The sequence below is a fragment of the Hyla sarda genome, chromosome 1, assembly GCF_029499605.1.
Source record: "Hyla sarda isolate aHylSar1 chromosome 1, aHylSar1.hap1, whole genome shotgun sequence".
Lineage (NCBI taxonomy): Eukaryota > Metazoa > Chordata > Amphibia > Anura > Hylidae > Hyla > Hyla sarda.
In genome coordinates, this window is record NC_079189.1 from 548,243,288 (window position 1) to 548,256,386 (window position 13,099).

A 13,099-nucleotide genomic window follows, 5' to 3' on the forward strand; every position below is an offset into this window, starting at 1 on the left:
CAAAGACAGAGGTGCAAAACATTTTTAACCTGAAGAAAAAAATACTAAACCCGTTCATGAAGTGAATAGGTTGCGTAACATAAGGCTTCTCTATCCCTCATGGTCCTGAGGGAGACTACCACACATACAGCCAGTTGCCCACTATAAATCTAGGAAGTGAATTGGGGGCTTTCCACTTTTATTTCTATTGAGGTTGACTGTAAACACTAATGCTATTTACTTATTTATGAATTTCTATATTTTCCAGGCATATGCAAAATTTGGTGGTGCCCGGCTTACATTGAATCCTGTGGATCATACCTGGACCAGTTCACAAGGTGTTTCCAAAATTCTTAAAATTGTGCAGACTGCTATAAAAAAGATAGTGGGGAATTGTGCAGAAAACAGCTAGAGCGAGCCATCTGTTAAAGCGGTACTCCGCTGGAAAACCTTTTGTTTTAAATCAACTGGTGACAGAAAGCTAAACAGATTTGTAAATAACTTCATTTAAAAATCTTAACCCTTCCAGTACTTATCAGCTGCTGTATGCTCCACAGGAAGTTCTTTTCTTTTTGGATTTACTTTGTCTGACCACAGTGCTCTCTGCTGACACCACTGTCCATTTTAGGAACTGTCCAGAGCAGGAGCAAATCCCCATAGCAAACCTATCCTGCTCTGGACAGTTGCTGACATGGACAGAGGTGTCAGCAGAGAGCACCGTGGTCAGAAATTCAAAAAGAAAATAACTTCTTGTGGAGCGTACAGCAGCTGATAAGTACTGGAAGGATTACGATTTTTAAATCAGTAATTTACAAATCTGTTGAACTTTCTGGCACGAGTTGATTTAAAGAAAAATGTTTTCCAGTGGCTTGTTCACACTGCTCTGGTAAAAGGAGCTCTGTCAGCTAGTCTGTCGGAACTACGGGAGTTGAGTGGAGGAAAAAAATACTACAGGTCTTATTTAAATTTTTAATGTACTATAGAGACAAAAAAGACAAGAGGAGCACGATCCTAGTGAAATACCATTAAAAATTCAGGCAATGTTGGCAATAATATTATGCTCACCGGAATGCGTTATGCTTAGAGCACAACATCTATAACAGCTCATCAGATCGCGGGTCAGCAGCCTTGGAGCACCCGATCCTCCAGGGGAGTCGGCAGACAGAGATGAAACTTGGTAGCAAAAAAAAGAAAGAATTTGTCCAAAAAACAGGCGCTTCTCCCAATAAAAGGTTTTCTTTATTCCTTCAAGGTAGATATAAAAGATTAAAAAGCACTTTCAACGCGTTTCTAGCTCGGACCGAGCTCTTTATCAAGACGTGCCCGGCACGTCTTCATAAAGAGCTCGGTCCGAGCTAGAAACTCGTTGAAAGTGCTTTTTAATCTTTTATATCTACCTTGATGGAATAAAGAAAACCTTTTATTGGGAGAAGCGCCTTTTTTTTATTTTTGGATCCCTGAAGGAACCCATTCAAGTCAATGGGATCCGTTGTGACCCTGTGGTGTCGCTTGTTCAAAAGGGCCAGTCAGCTTACTTGTTTGTGGTGCCGAATGGACCCTGAACAGGACAGAGCCCAGCGGCATGACAATAGCTGAAGAGACCCAGTACACAGCAGGGTTAATGGTTTCAGATATTGGTGAGGTTTCATGGTCTGGACCAGTACTTCCCAACCAGGGTGCCTCCAGCTGATGCAAAACTACAACTCTCAGCATGCCCGGACAGCCAAAGGCTGTCCGGGCATGCTGAGAGTTGTAGTTTTGCAACAGCTGGAGGCACCCTGGTTGGAAAACACTAGTCTAGTCTGGACCCGCTCTATGAATAAATTGTCAGTTTAAAGGGTAAGTATAATATTGTTGCCGCGGCTGCAGAGTTGCTGGGAGATCGAGCGTGTATCCTGCTGCTACAACAACATTATAGTTACCCTTTTATAAAATGACAGTGACTCTTGGGGGGGGGGGGGGGGGGGGGATGTTGAGAGACATCATCAGAAAAGTTATGAACTTATGTCCTAGCTGAATACACAAAGGTAATGTAGAATATGGCATAATGAAGAACACATGAAGAGAGAATAAACATTGCATTCTCGGGTCGTTGCATATTTAATCTATATACAAGTTCTGGATAACATTACCAGTATATATACGGTGATATTCCACTATCCCACTCACATAGACATTACTGACTGCGGAAAGAACGCTTACTAATAGTTTTCTTTGGGTGATAGGGGATTTAGGGGATTGTGTAACCTCTTTCACAATAGAAGGGTCTGTAGTTTTGACTCTTAAAACAGATGCCATAAGCATTATCTAGAACACGTGCCCTATACGCTGATTATACCCGCCGGGCCATTTTGATGTCCTTATTCCAGACTACAAGTCATGGCACATTGCTGTGTTATAATCCAGTATAAAGAGGCTTATAAGAACAAAGAAAGCAGGGTCAGCTCACCACCATAGGAGTAGTAGTTCAAGCAATGTGGAGATATATGGGTGCATAGCGCCTGGGCCGGATCCCAGGACAAATACTTTAAACAGCAACAGAAGGAATGGTGCAGTCCAAAACTTTACTAAACAATGTAAAAAGTGAATACAAATATAGAACAATAAAAAGCGATATCAAATCCAAGACAAGCGCTTACTCGTTTCCATCTACAGTCATGGCTGTAAATGTTGGCACCCCTGAAATTTTCCTTGAAAATTAAAGGGTAGCTCCCAACAAGTAATATATAATCTAATATGTCCCTACCTAGTAGTAATCTAGCCCTAACCCCCTACCTGGCTTCAAAAAATGTTTTAATCGCTTTAATAGAGCAGATTTAGTGCTTCTAAATCTGCTCTATAAAGCAGGGTAGGAAGCAGCCCTTCCCAACAGGCGAGACGTCACTGACGCCTTGCTGGGCGCTTGCTTCTGCCCTCAGATAGTCTAATAGGGTGCCTCCAGCTGTTTCCCAACTACAACTCCCACCATGCCATGATTGCTATTAGCTGTCAGGCCATGCTGAGAATTGTAGTTGTGAAACAGCTGGAGGCACCCTATTGTCTAGTGTCATAGTGTCACAAGAATGCCTCCTGCGAGCGCTACCATCACCGCTAGCGAGGTCCCTGTGCCCACTAGCGGTGTCACAAGAATGCCGAGCGCAGCTCTGTTCCCCGTCCCTGTCAGCTCTCAGGGTACAGGAATAGATTTAAAAGCCTCGCGCACGGCTAACGTAGTACTGCGCAGCACTACGCAAATAGCATTACGCAAATAGTGTAGGGCTAACGTAGGCAGCGCTAGGAGCCTGGTGTTAGCCCTACACTATTTGCGTAGTACTGCACATGCGCAATACTACATTAGCTGCACGTGAGGCTTTTAAATCTGTTCCCGTACCCTGAGAGCTGACAGGGACGGGGAACAGAGCCACGCTCGGCATTCTTGTGACACCGCTAGTGGGCACAGGGACCCCGCTAGCAGTGATGGTAGCGATCGCGCACGTGGGCACAGGGACAGGGTATCGTGCGCGAGGCCAGTGGAGCTGGCCAATGCGCGCAGCCCCAGCTATCAGCGTGCTCGCTCTCGCCTGACAGGCGGAAGCGAGCACCACAGTGCCTGAATTTTGACTCATTGCCAGGCTTAAATGAGTCGAAATTCAGTAGTGACGTCACTGCCGAATGCATTCGGCCACTAGGAGGGCGACCCCTAGTGTCCGAATTTAAGTGATTTTAAACTTGTTAAAAATCACTTTTTTTAATTAAAGTATATTAGAGATATGTTGTAGTACTTAAGTACTACAACATATCAATTTTTTTACTTCATGACAGTGCCCATTTAAGTATTTTTCACAGAAGAGGATTGCTGTAATTCATGTTTTGCTATACACATGTTTATTCACTTTGTGTGCATTGGAACTAAACTAAAAAAGGGAAGAAAAAAAGCAAATTGGACATAATGTCACACCAAACTCCAAAAATGGGCTGGACAAAATTATTGGCACTCTTAACTTAATATTTGGTTGCACACCCTTTGGAAAAAATAACTGAAATCAGTCGCTTTCTATAACCATCAATAAGCTTCTTACACTTCTCAGCCGGAATGTTGGACCACTCTTCCTTTGCAAACTGCTCCAGGTCTCGCTTATTGGAAGGCGCCTTTTCCCAACAGCAATTTTAAGATCTCTCCACAGGTGTTCAATGGGATTTAGATCTGGACTCATTGTTGCCCACTTCAGAACTCTCCAGCACTTTTTCCATCCATTTCTGGGTGCTTTTTGACATATGTTTGGGGTCATTGTCCTGCTGGAAGACCCAAGATCTCGGATGCAAACCCAGCTTTCTGACAATGGGCTGTACAGTGTGGGCTGTACAATCCGTTGGTAATCCTCAGATTTCATGATGTCTTGCACACATTCAAGGCACCCAGTGCCAGAGGCAGCAAAACAACCCCAAAACATTGAACTTCCACCATATTTCACTGTAGGTACTGTGTTCTTTTCTTTGTAGGCCTCATACCGTTTTGGGTAAACAGTAGAATGATGTGCTTTACCAAAAAGTTCTATCTTGGTCTCATCTGTCAACAAGACATTTTCCAGAAGGATTTTGGCTTACTCAAGTTCATTTTGGCAAAATGTAGTATTGCTTTTTTATGCCTCTGTGTCAGCAGTGGGGTCTTCCTGGGTCTCCTGCCAAACATTTAATTTAAATGATGACGAATAGTTTGCGCCCTGCAGGACAGATTGAATATCCTTGGAACTTGTTTGGGGCTGCTTATCCACCATCCGGATTATCCTGCGCTGACACCTTTCATCAATTTTTCTCTTCTGTCCATGCCAGGGAGATTAGCTACAGTGCCATGGGTTGCAAACTTCTTGATAATGTCGCGCACTGTGGACAAAGGCAAATCTAGATCTCTGGAGATGGACTTGTTACCTTGCGATTGTTGATGTTTTTCCACAATTTTGGTTCTCAAGTCTTCAGACAGTTCTCTTCTCCTCTTTCTGTTGTCCATGCTTAGTGTGGCACACACAGACACACAATGCAAAGACTAAGTGAACTTCTCTCCTTTTTATCTGCTTTCAGGTGTGATTTTTATATTGCCCACACCTGTTACTTGCTCCAGGTGAGTTTAAAGGAGCATCACATGCTTGAAACAATTTTATTTTCCCACAATTTTGAAAGGATGCTAATAATTTTGTCCAGACCATTTTTGGAGTTTGGTGTAACATTATGTCTAATTTGCTTTTTATTCCTCCCTTTTTTGGTTTAGTTCCAATACACACAAAGGGAATAAACATGTGTATAGCAAAACATGTGTTACTGTAATCCTTTTCTGTGAGAAATACTTCATTTTCTAGAAATATTTCAGGGGTGCCAACATTTACGACCATGACTGTATAAATAGCTCTTAATCATCGCTTACGCTCTATTAATCCATTAATAAATCAAAACACGTCTGTTGCTGCTTGATATATACCTTAGACCAGAGTGCTTCATGTGGTTTCAGAACACTGAGAGGTATTGTTAAAGGTTTTTTTTTATCTTTTACGGGAGGGGGGGGGGGGGGGTGTAAATTCAATGACAAGAGCCCTTTGTCATATACCCTATTACTATGTCATATGGACACCATAGAGGGGTGTCCCGTAATGGAGAACCAGCTTATCCTATGTAACATGGATGTCTTGTTTTCTAGTGGAAATAATTGTATTCTTCTTCTAGGTGTAGTGCCTGTATTATTACACGAGGATGACATTATTACGCAGCCTGTCAACATTATAAGCTTCCTTAGAAAACAGGTGAGTTACTATTATGTTATTCTATATGTTTAGGATGATTGTAATTTACCTACTGGTTGGTTTTGTCTTTAGGCCTTACATTCCAAACTGGACTGTCCCCTTCTGAGACTTTTACATAACCACTCACACAACTTCCATATTGCTGGTATTATAGTAGAAAGATAGTTTATTTGTTTGGTCAGTGAATGGGATGTATAGAAAGGAAATTCTTCTTAAATTTCTGCCCTTTATGTTATGAGCTAAAGGAGTTATCCAGGAATAGAAAAACAGCATTCAATTACTTCCAAAAACAGCGCCACACCTGTCTGCAGGTTGTGTGTGGTATAGCAACTTGACTTCACTCACTTCAATGAAACTGAGCTGCGAAACCACACCCAACCTGCATACAAACGTGGTGCAGTTTTTTTGAGAAATTGTCTATTTTTTTTAATGTTGGTCCTTGTTGTGTAAAAACAAAACAAAAAAATAAAAATCTTTTGATGCAGACAGAAATGTGAAAAGTTTTGATTGTTGGGAAGACGTTCACTTTACTCTCCGGCTGGCCGGGATTTCCATCCTACTGCACTGGACGAGGTTGTGGCAAGGACAGGTCCTCCAGTGCAAGATACAATATATATATATATATATATATATATATATATATACATATATATATAAGTTATTTGTACAATCTTTAGTAGGGTACCATTTCTGTATATGTACCATCTCTAGTAGGGTATATGTACAGTCTCTAGTAGGGTCTATATACTATCTTTAGAAGGGTAAATGTACCATCTCTAGAAGGGTATATGTACTGCTCTAGAAGGGTATATGTACTGCTCTAGAAGGGTGTATGTACCGTCTCTAGAAGGGTGTATGTACAGTCTCTAGAAGGGTGTATGTACAGTCTCTAGAAGGTTGCATGTACCGTCTCTAGAAGGGTGTATGTACCGTCGTCTCTAGAAGGGTGTATGTACCGTCGTCTCTAGAAGGGTGTGTGTACCGTCGTCTCTAGAAGGGGATATGTGCCGTCGTCTCTAGAAGGGAATATGTGCCGTCGTCTCTAGAAGGGGATATGTGCCGTCGTCTCTAGAAGGGGATATGTGCCGCCGTCTCTAGAAGGGGATATGTGCCGCCGTCTCTAGAAGGGGATATGTGCCGCCGTCTCTAGAAGGGGATATGTGCCGCCGTCTCTAGAAGGGGATATGTGCCGCCGTCTCTAGAAGGGGATATGTGCCGCCGTCTCTAGAAGGGGATATGTGCCGCCGTCTCTAGAAGGGGATATGTGCCGCCGTCTCTAGAAGGGGATATGTGCCGCCGTCTCTAGAAGGGGATATGTGCCGCCGTCTCTAGAAGGGGATATGTGCCAACGTCTCTAGAAGGGGATATGTGCCGCCGTCTCTAGAAGGGGATATGTGCCGCCGTCTCTAGAAGGGGATATGTGCCGCCGTCTCTAGAAGGGGATATGTGCCGCCGTCTCTAGAAGGGGATATGTGCCGTCGTCTCTAGAAGGGGATATGTGCCGTCGTCCCTAGAAGGGGATATGTGCCGTCTTCAGTAAGGTTTACCATTTTCCACATAAGTGAGTCTACCCATCACATTTTTGTAAATATTTTCTTTTTATGTGACAACACTAAAGAAATGACATTTTGCTAAAATGTAAATTAGCGAGTGCACAGTTATTTTGAGTGGACACAACATTAAACACTGTTAAACAGGTTGTGCACTCAATGTCAATGTAATTTCTTCAGTGATGTCACATGAAACTATATAATAAAATAGTTATATAAATGGGTGGGGTGGACTCACTTATGGGAGTTACTGTATGTACCATCTCTAGTAGGGTATATGTACCGTCTCTAGTAGGGTATATGTACCGTCTCTAGTAGGGTATATGTACCGTCTCTAGTAGGGTATATGTACCGTCTCTAGTAGGGTATATGTACCATCTCTAGTAGGGTATATGTACCATCTCTAGTAGGGTATATGTGCAGTCTCTAGTAGGGTATATGTGCAGTCTCTAGTAGGGTCTATGGGGAAGGTTTATCAAACCTTGTGCAGAGGAAAAGTTGACCAGTTGCCCATAACAACTAATCAGATCACGTCTTTCTTTTTTGAAAAGGCCTCTGAAAAATAAAAGAAGTGATCTGTGTGTTATTTCTGTTTTTAGGCTATACGCCTGTTTGTTCGTTTACATTCTTTTGTTTTTTGTTTGCTTTCCACCGGGTATGCCTGGGTAACTGTATTGTAAAACCCAATAAAAAAAACTATTCTTGAAAAAAAAAGAAGCGATCTGATTGATTGCTGTGGGCACCTGGTCAACTTTTCCTCTGCACAGGTTTTGATAAATCTGGGCCTATGTACCATCTTTAGAAGGGTATATGTACCATCTCTAGTAGGGTATGTGTACCATCTCTAGTAGGGTATATGTACCGTCTCTAGTAGGGTATGTGTACCATCTCTAGTAGGGTATGTGTACCATCTCTAATAGGGTATGTGTACCGTCTCTAGTAGGGTATGTGTACCGTCTCTAGTAGGGTATGTGTACCGTCTCTAGTAGGGTATGTGTACCGTCTCTAGTAGGGTATGTGTACCGTCTCTAGTAGGGTATATGTAAAAGAGGGGATAGAAAACACAATGTGAATTCAACTTGAGAAAAAACAGACATGGTCGCACATCCACAACATGCACCTTGATCTAATGCTTCTCAGCAACATTAATTTAAACTAACAGGTTGTTAGTGTACTTTATGATCATGAAATATTGCTGAGAAGCATGAGATCAAGGTGCATGTTGTGGATGTGCAACCATGTCTGTTTTTTCCCAAGTTGAATTCACATTGTGTTTTCTATCCCCTCTTTTTTTTTTTAATATTTTTTTTTTGCTTGGGCTGGTTTGAGTGGCATTGGGGCTGCTCTGCCAGTTGGGTCGTTCCTCCTGTGGGTACTGGTGTTGGGGAAGTGGTGGTCACCACTCAGTGCTGCACCATTTTATGCTAGGGACCCACCACTTACAGGCGGCCATGACATGGCTAGTGGCCTAGCACTTCATGATCGTAAAGTACACTAACGACCTGTTAGTTGAATGAATGTTGCTTAGAGAAACGTTAGATCAAGGTGCATGTTGTGGATGTGCGACCATGTCTGTTTTTTCTCAAGTTGAATTCACTTTTTTTTAATCATCAGTAAAAAGAAAACTTGTATTATGTTGTTGCAGACTCTTTGCTGACATTGTGAATTTGTTGGTTGATGGCTTTGCTATATATCTAAGACATACAAAGCCATTTCCAGGAGAATCTAGGTTATTTCTCACATCTCCGCTGACCCCTGAGTATATAGCATTCTGCTCGATGAATCCCATATGTGGAGGGGAAGGTGTCTGCTCACAGGTCTGGCTCTGGAATTCTTGTATCTTTTTACTGGGCACTGGCACATTTAATAGCTAGCAAGGAGAAATTGATCGGATTCTTAAGCTACCACAGCAGACTGCAGCGGGTTTTTGAAGAGGAGCCCACATCTCTGGTGGTCCATTTAGCCCGCTAAATAACACTTTAATAAGATTTCCTATTATTCTGAAATGAAATGGCGGAATCTGACACATGAAACTGAAGCAGTTGTATTATGCTGTGGTGAGGCCAGTTCTTCATATAGTTTGTCATACAGCACTGGGACTTGTATGTCAGCCAGTGGTGAAAATAATAGGGAACCTTCGTAAAAAGAATAGTGTCTAAAGGACATCCTTCAAAAAAAAAAAAAAAAAAATCTTAAAGGGGGTATATCTCTGCTTCTGTGTTCTACTTTAATTCCCCCCAAAAATAGCAAGGTCGGAAACCTCTTTTCTTTGCACGGTGTTATGTCTTTGTCTTTTCTCGTGGAAAGTTACTAATGAAATTTAAAGGGAAAGGTAACACACAGGTCACCAGCTCCTTTATACATTTCCAGGAGGTACAACAGAAGATCAGAAAAAAATGGTGTTATGTAGAATGCTATGAACTGAAACATACCCTAAAGCAGGGGTCTCAAACTCCCGAGCCGCTGCCCCCCGTATTAACACCCCTAAACCCCCCCCCCCCTCCTCCCGGCGAGATTCTATCAACAATCGCCCCGCTAGCAACTGCTACTGCTGGTGGGGGGTGTTGCTGGTGGATGATGAGGGTCGCATGATGGGGGCATTATATTTGAGGGGCGTATTATGGGGGCATTATATGTGAGGGGCGCATGTGGCCCAGCCTCACCCAGCCACTTCCTCCAGTGGCCCCCAGATAATTTGAGTTTGAGACTCCTGCCCTAAAGGGTTTTCTCACGTATGACATTTCAGGATAGGTGAGTGTTTGATCAGTGGTTGTCTGACCACTGAGTCTCCAACAGTCACGCGAATGGGGGTCCCTTGAACGAAGCAGCAGCCAGACATGCGTACTACTACTCCATTTTACTCTATGGGCATGACAAACATAGCCGAGTACAGCACTTGACTGTCTTCTTCAGGTCTGTAGATTTAAAGGGGTACTCCGCCCCTAGACATCTTATCCCCTATCCAAAGGAAGTTTGCTCCATGCAGCAGATGACGGGGCTGCAGGAGAGATCGCGGGGGTTCCCAGTGGCGGGACCCCACGATCAAACATCTTATCCCCTATGCTTTGAATAGGCAATTAGATGTCTAGGGCGGAGTACCCCTTTAAATGTTCCAGCAGGTGGACCCCCACTGATCAGACACTGACATATAGGTGATAATTCGTGGGAAAACCTCTTTAATGCAAAGATGAAACTCGTCTTTTTCATGGAAGCTTCAGGTCTTCCTGTGGTTAAGCTTAGACCTGAAAACATCTGCAGAAGCTGTCAGGCCAGGTAGTTGTGCCGGCTTCCCCTACCCACCTTGGCCCATCTTATGATTGCCCAAGTATTTTGACCTATGTGTAGAAAATTTGCTTTAGGGTCCATTCAGCTTTAGGATTAAATTGATCTATCCTGGAGGAGCAGGCTCCTAAAAGGATAAACCATTACTATGCATGAACTGGATTTGGTGGCTGAACAGAGGATTTAATCTGTGTACACGGGAATATGTCTTTTTACTGTCTCTCTAAATCATTGCACAGCTGTTTACTACTGCCTAAGTATTACACATATTATTTACAGAGATATAATGCGGATTATGTGCTGTCAGCTAGAGAGGGATCCGATACCCTGGCGTACATTGCCCTGCTTGAGGAGAAGCTGCTTCCTGCACTTGTACGTAAATATTATTAATAATAATAAAAAATGTTTACAATTTATTTATTGACTTCATGAATATCCGGTAAGGAGACCGGCAGAGAGGAGGAGAGATGGAATATCCAGGTTGTACCCTCTTGTAATGTAAATGTTGCACAGTACAATATAGCAGCAAAGACTGAAACGGTGCGGCACGGGCAGGGTAAAAAAAATCCTGCATGTCCCAGAATAATAATAATGCTGTCATTCTTCAGCATGTTAGAAAAGGCCTTGCTGATCCTGATCAGCATAGATATAGGTGGAAAATAGTTCCATACTTTAGGAAAAATTACTCCCTTTCCCACTCTGCTTATTAAAGTCCAGGTAGATGTAGCTGTTTTTTGGCCATCAACTATGAAAACTATATGGTCAGTTTAATTTATTTTTAAGCTTATGAAGTGTTGTCAATTGGATTAAAAAAATAATAATTCTTAACCATATAGAAGCCTTTGTACTTATTGTTGCTTTTGTTGTCCCAGCTACATACATTTTGGGTTGATACTGACAATTATTCCGGTGTGACACGGCCCTGGTATGCTTCACATATCCCTTTCCCTCTAAACATTTACTTGCCTGGAAAGATGTATAGAGAAATTTTAAACAGAATTCTGGAGACCAAGGGAAAGCCACCGCTATACAGCATGAATGAAGTGGAAGCTCAGGTAAGTGCAGCCTGTTTATCTATAATTTCCTTTGAGATAGATATATATATATATATATATATATATATATATATATATATATACCCAGTGTCTCTGTCCTGTCATTTAATCACTACAATGAAAAAGACGTTACCCCCTTCAATTCCTGATAACTTTTTCTAACTCTTTTCAAACTTTGCGCCCATTGTCAACTGAGCAAATTGGACAGGAACCAAAGTTGCATGAAGCCATAGTTTCCTTACCCCATCAATTACAACATCTTCTTATATGTTTAATTGACATCTCAAGCGTTTCTTACAGTGCTAGTTCCTAGTGATATTATGATATCTATGAGTTATATAATATTAGAAAAATAGCATCCCCTGTCTATTTGGTATTGCAGCCCAGCCGTTAACATGAGCTAAACTGCAGTACTAAATACAACTCACAAATGTGGCACTGTTTCTGAAAATAAGCAGTAAGCATGTCTTTTTATAAATATGCAACCCCTTAGGTTGATACTAACCTTTCAACAAACATTGTGTTAATCTAAAGTACAAATAAGTAATATCTAATTACAGAATAATTCCTATTTCTCAACTTTAGACAACCCCAAGCCCAACATTTACTGGTCAGCTTACTGAGGGATCAGTTACATGCTGCCCAAAGAAGTCTATTGAGAGGGGAGGGGGGTGAAGAGTTAGCTGCAGAGGGAGAGGCTGCAGCGACTTGCAGTAAGTGTTGTATTGCATGCTAGTGTTTGACTTAAAGTTTAGACTGCTAAGAGTGTGATATAGACCTATAGAGGAGCAGGATCTTCTCTTCTGTGTTTGTGTGCAGTATATGGGAAACATAATAAAGGTATGACCCATTAGCTCTATTTTTGGCTGTTACATATCATTTCACCAGTTTTCCCCATCTTAGGTCTTTATCTCTATCAGTTGTGGGGTAAAATACCATATACAAGATATATAACGGCCAGAAATACTCCTCATGTTCACATATTGAATCATATTCAATATATGTATACCATTTATGGGTCAGATCCATATATACCTACCCTTTACTGATTTAATCTTAGTTACACAGACTAATGCTGTAGATGTTTTTACGAACACTATAGCAAAACTGCAACACAATAGTTGTGATGTCCACCAATGAATGGATATAATAATACATAAAATTAATTCTAATTTGCCAACTGTTCATATTATACTCTGTTAAAGAAATTCTAAATGTGGAGTTGCTCCTATTACACATGGTATTTGTGGGACCGATTATTAATAAAATCACGAAAGTCATGGTTGATGACGAATGTCATTGTCTGATGATTTAATGGTGAATGAAAGTTATTTCGGATAACATTTTTTGATTGCTAGGTAGTTTTGTGCACAGAACGCATCCGGCATGTGATGTAGGACAGTGCTCAGTAATACATCTGTAAAGTACCATGATGATTTCTGATGTAATGCAGCATACATAAGAT

The 13,099-nt window shown here is 41.7% G+C and overlaps 1 protein-coding gene across 3 annotated transcripts in view; it reads left to right on the forward strand.

The window, feature by feature from the left end:
* Positions 1-13,099, forward strand: part of MTX3 (metaxin 3) — a 40,057-nt gene that overhangs the window by 9,204 nt on the left and 17,754 nt on the right. For 2 of the 3 annotated variants that reach the window (XM_056541595.1, XM_056541593.1), the window contains exons 2-5: positions 248-317; positions 5,671-5,747; positions 10,859-10,951; positions 11,452-11,634. In XM_056541595.1, coding sequence (XP_056397570.1) covers positions 248-317; positions 5,671-5,747; positions 10,859-10,951; positions 11,452-11,634 — 423 coding nt within the window. The remainder of the gene's footprint in view (positions 1-247; positions 318-5,670; positions 5,748-10,858; positions 10,952-11,451; positions 11,635-13,099) is intronic. The other variant, XM_056541594.1, reaches the window with a different exon arrangement.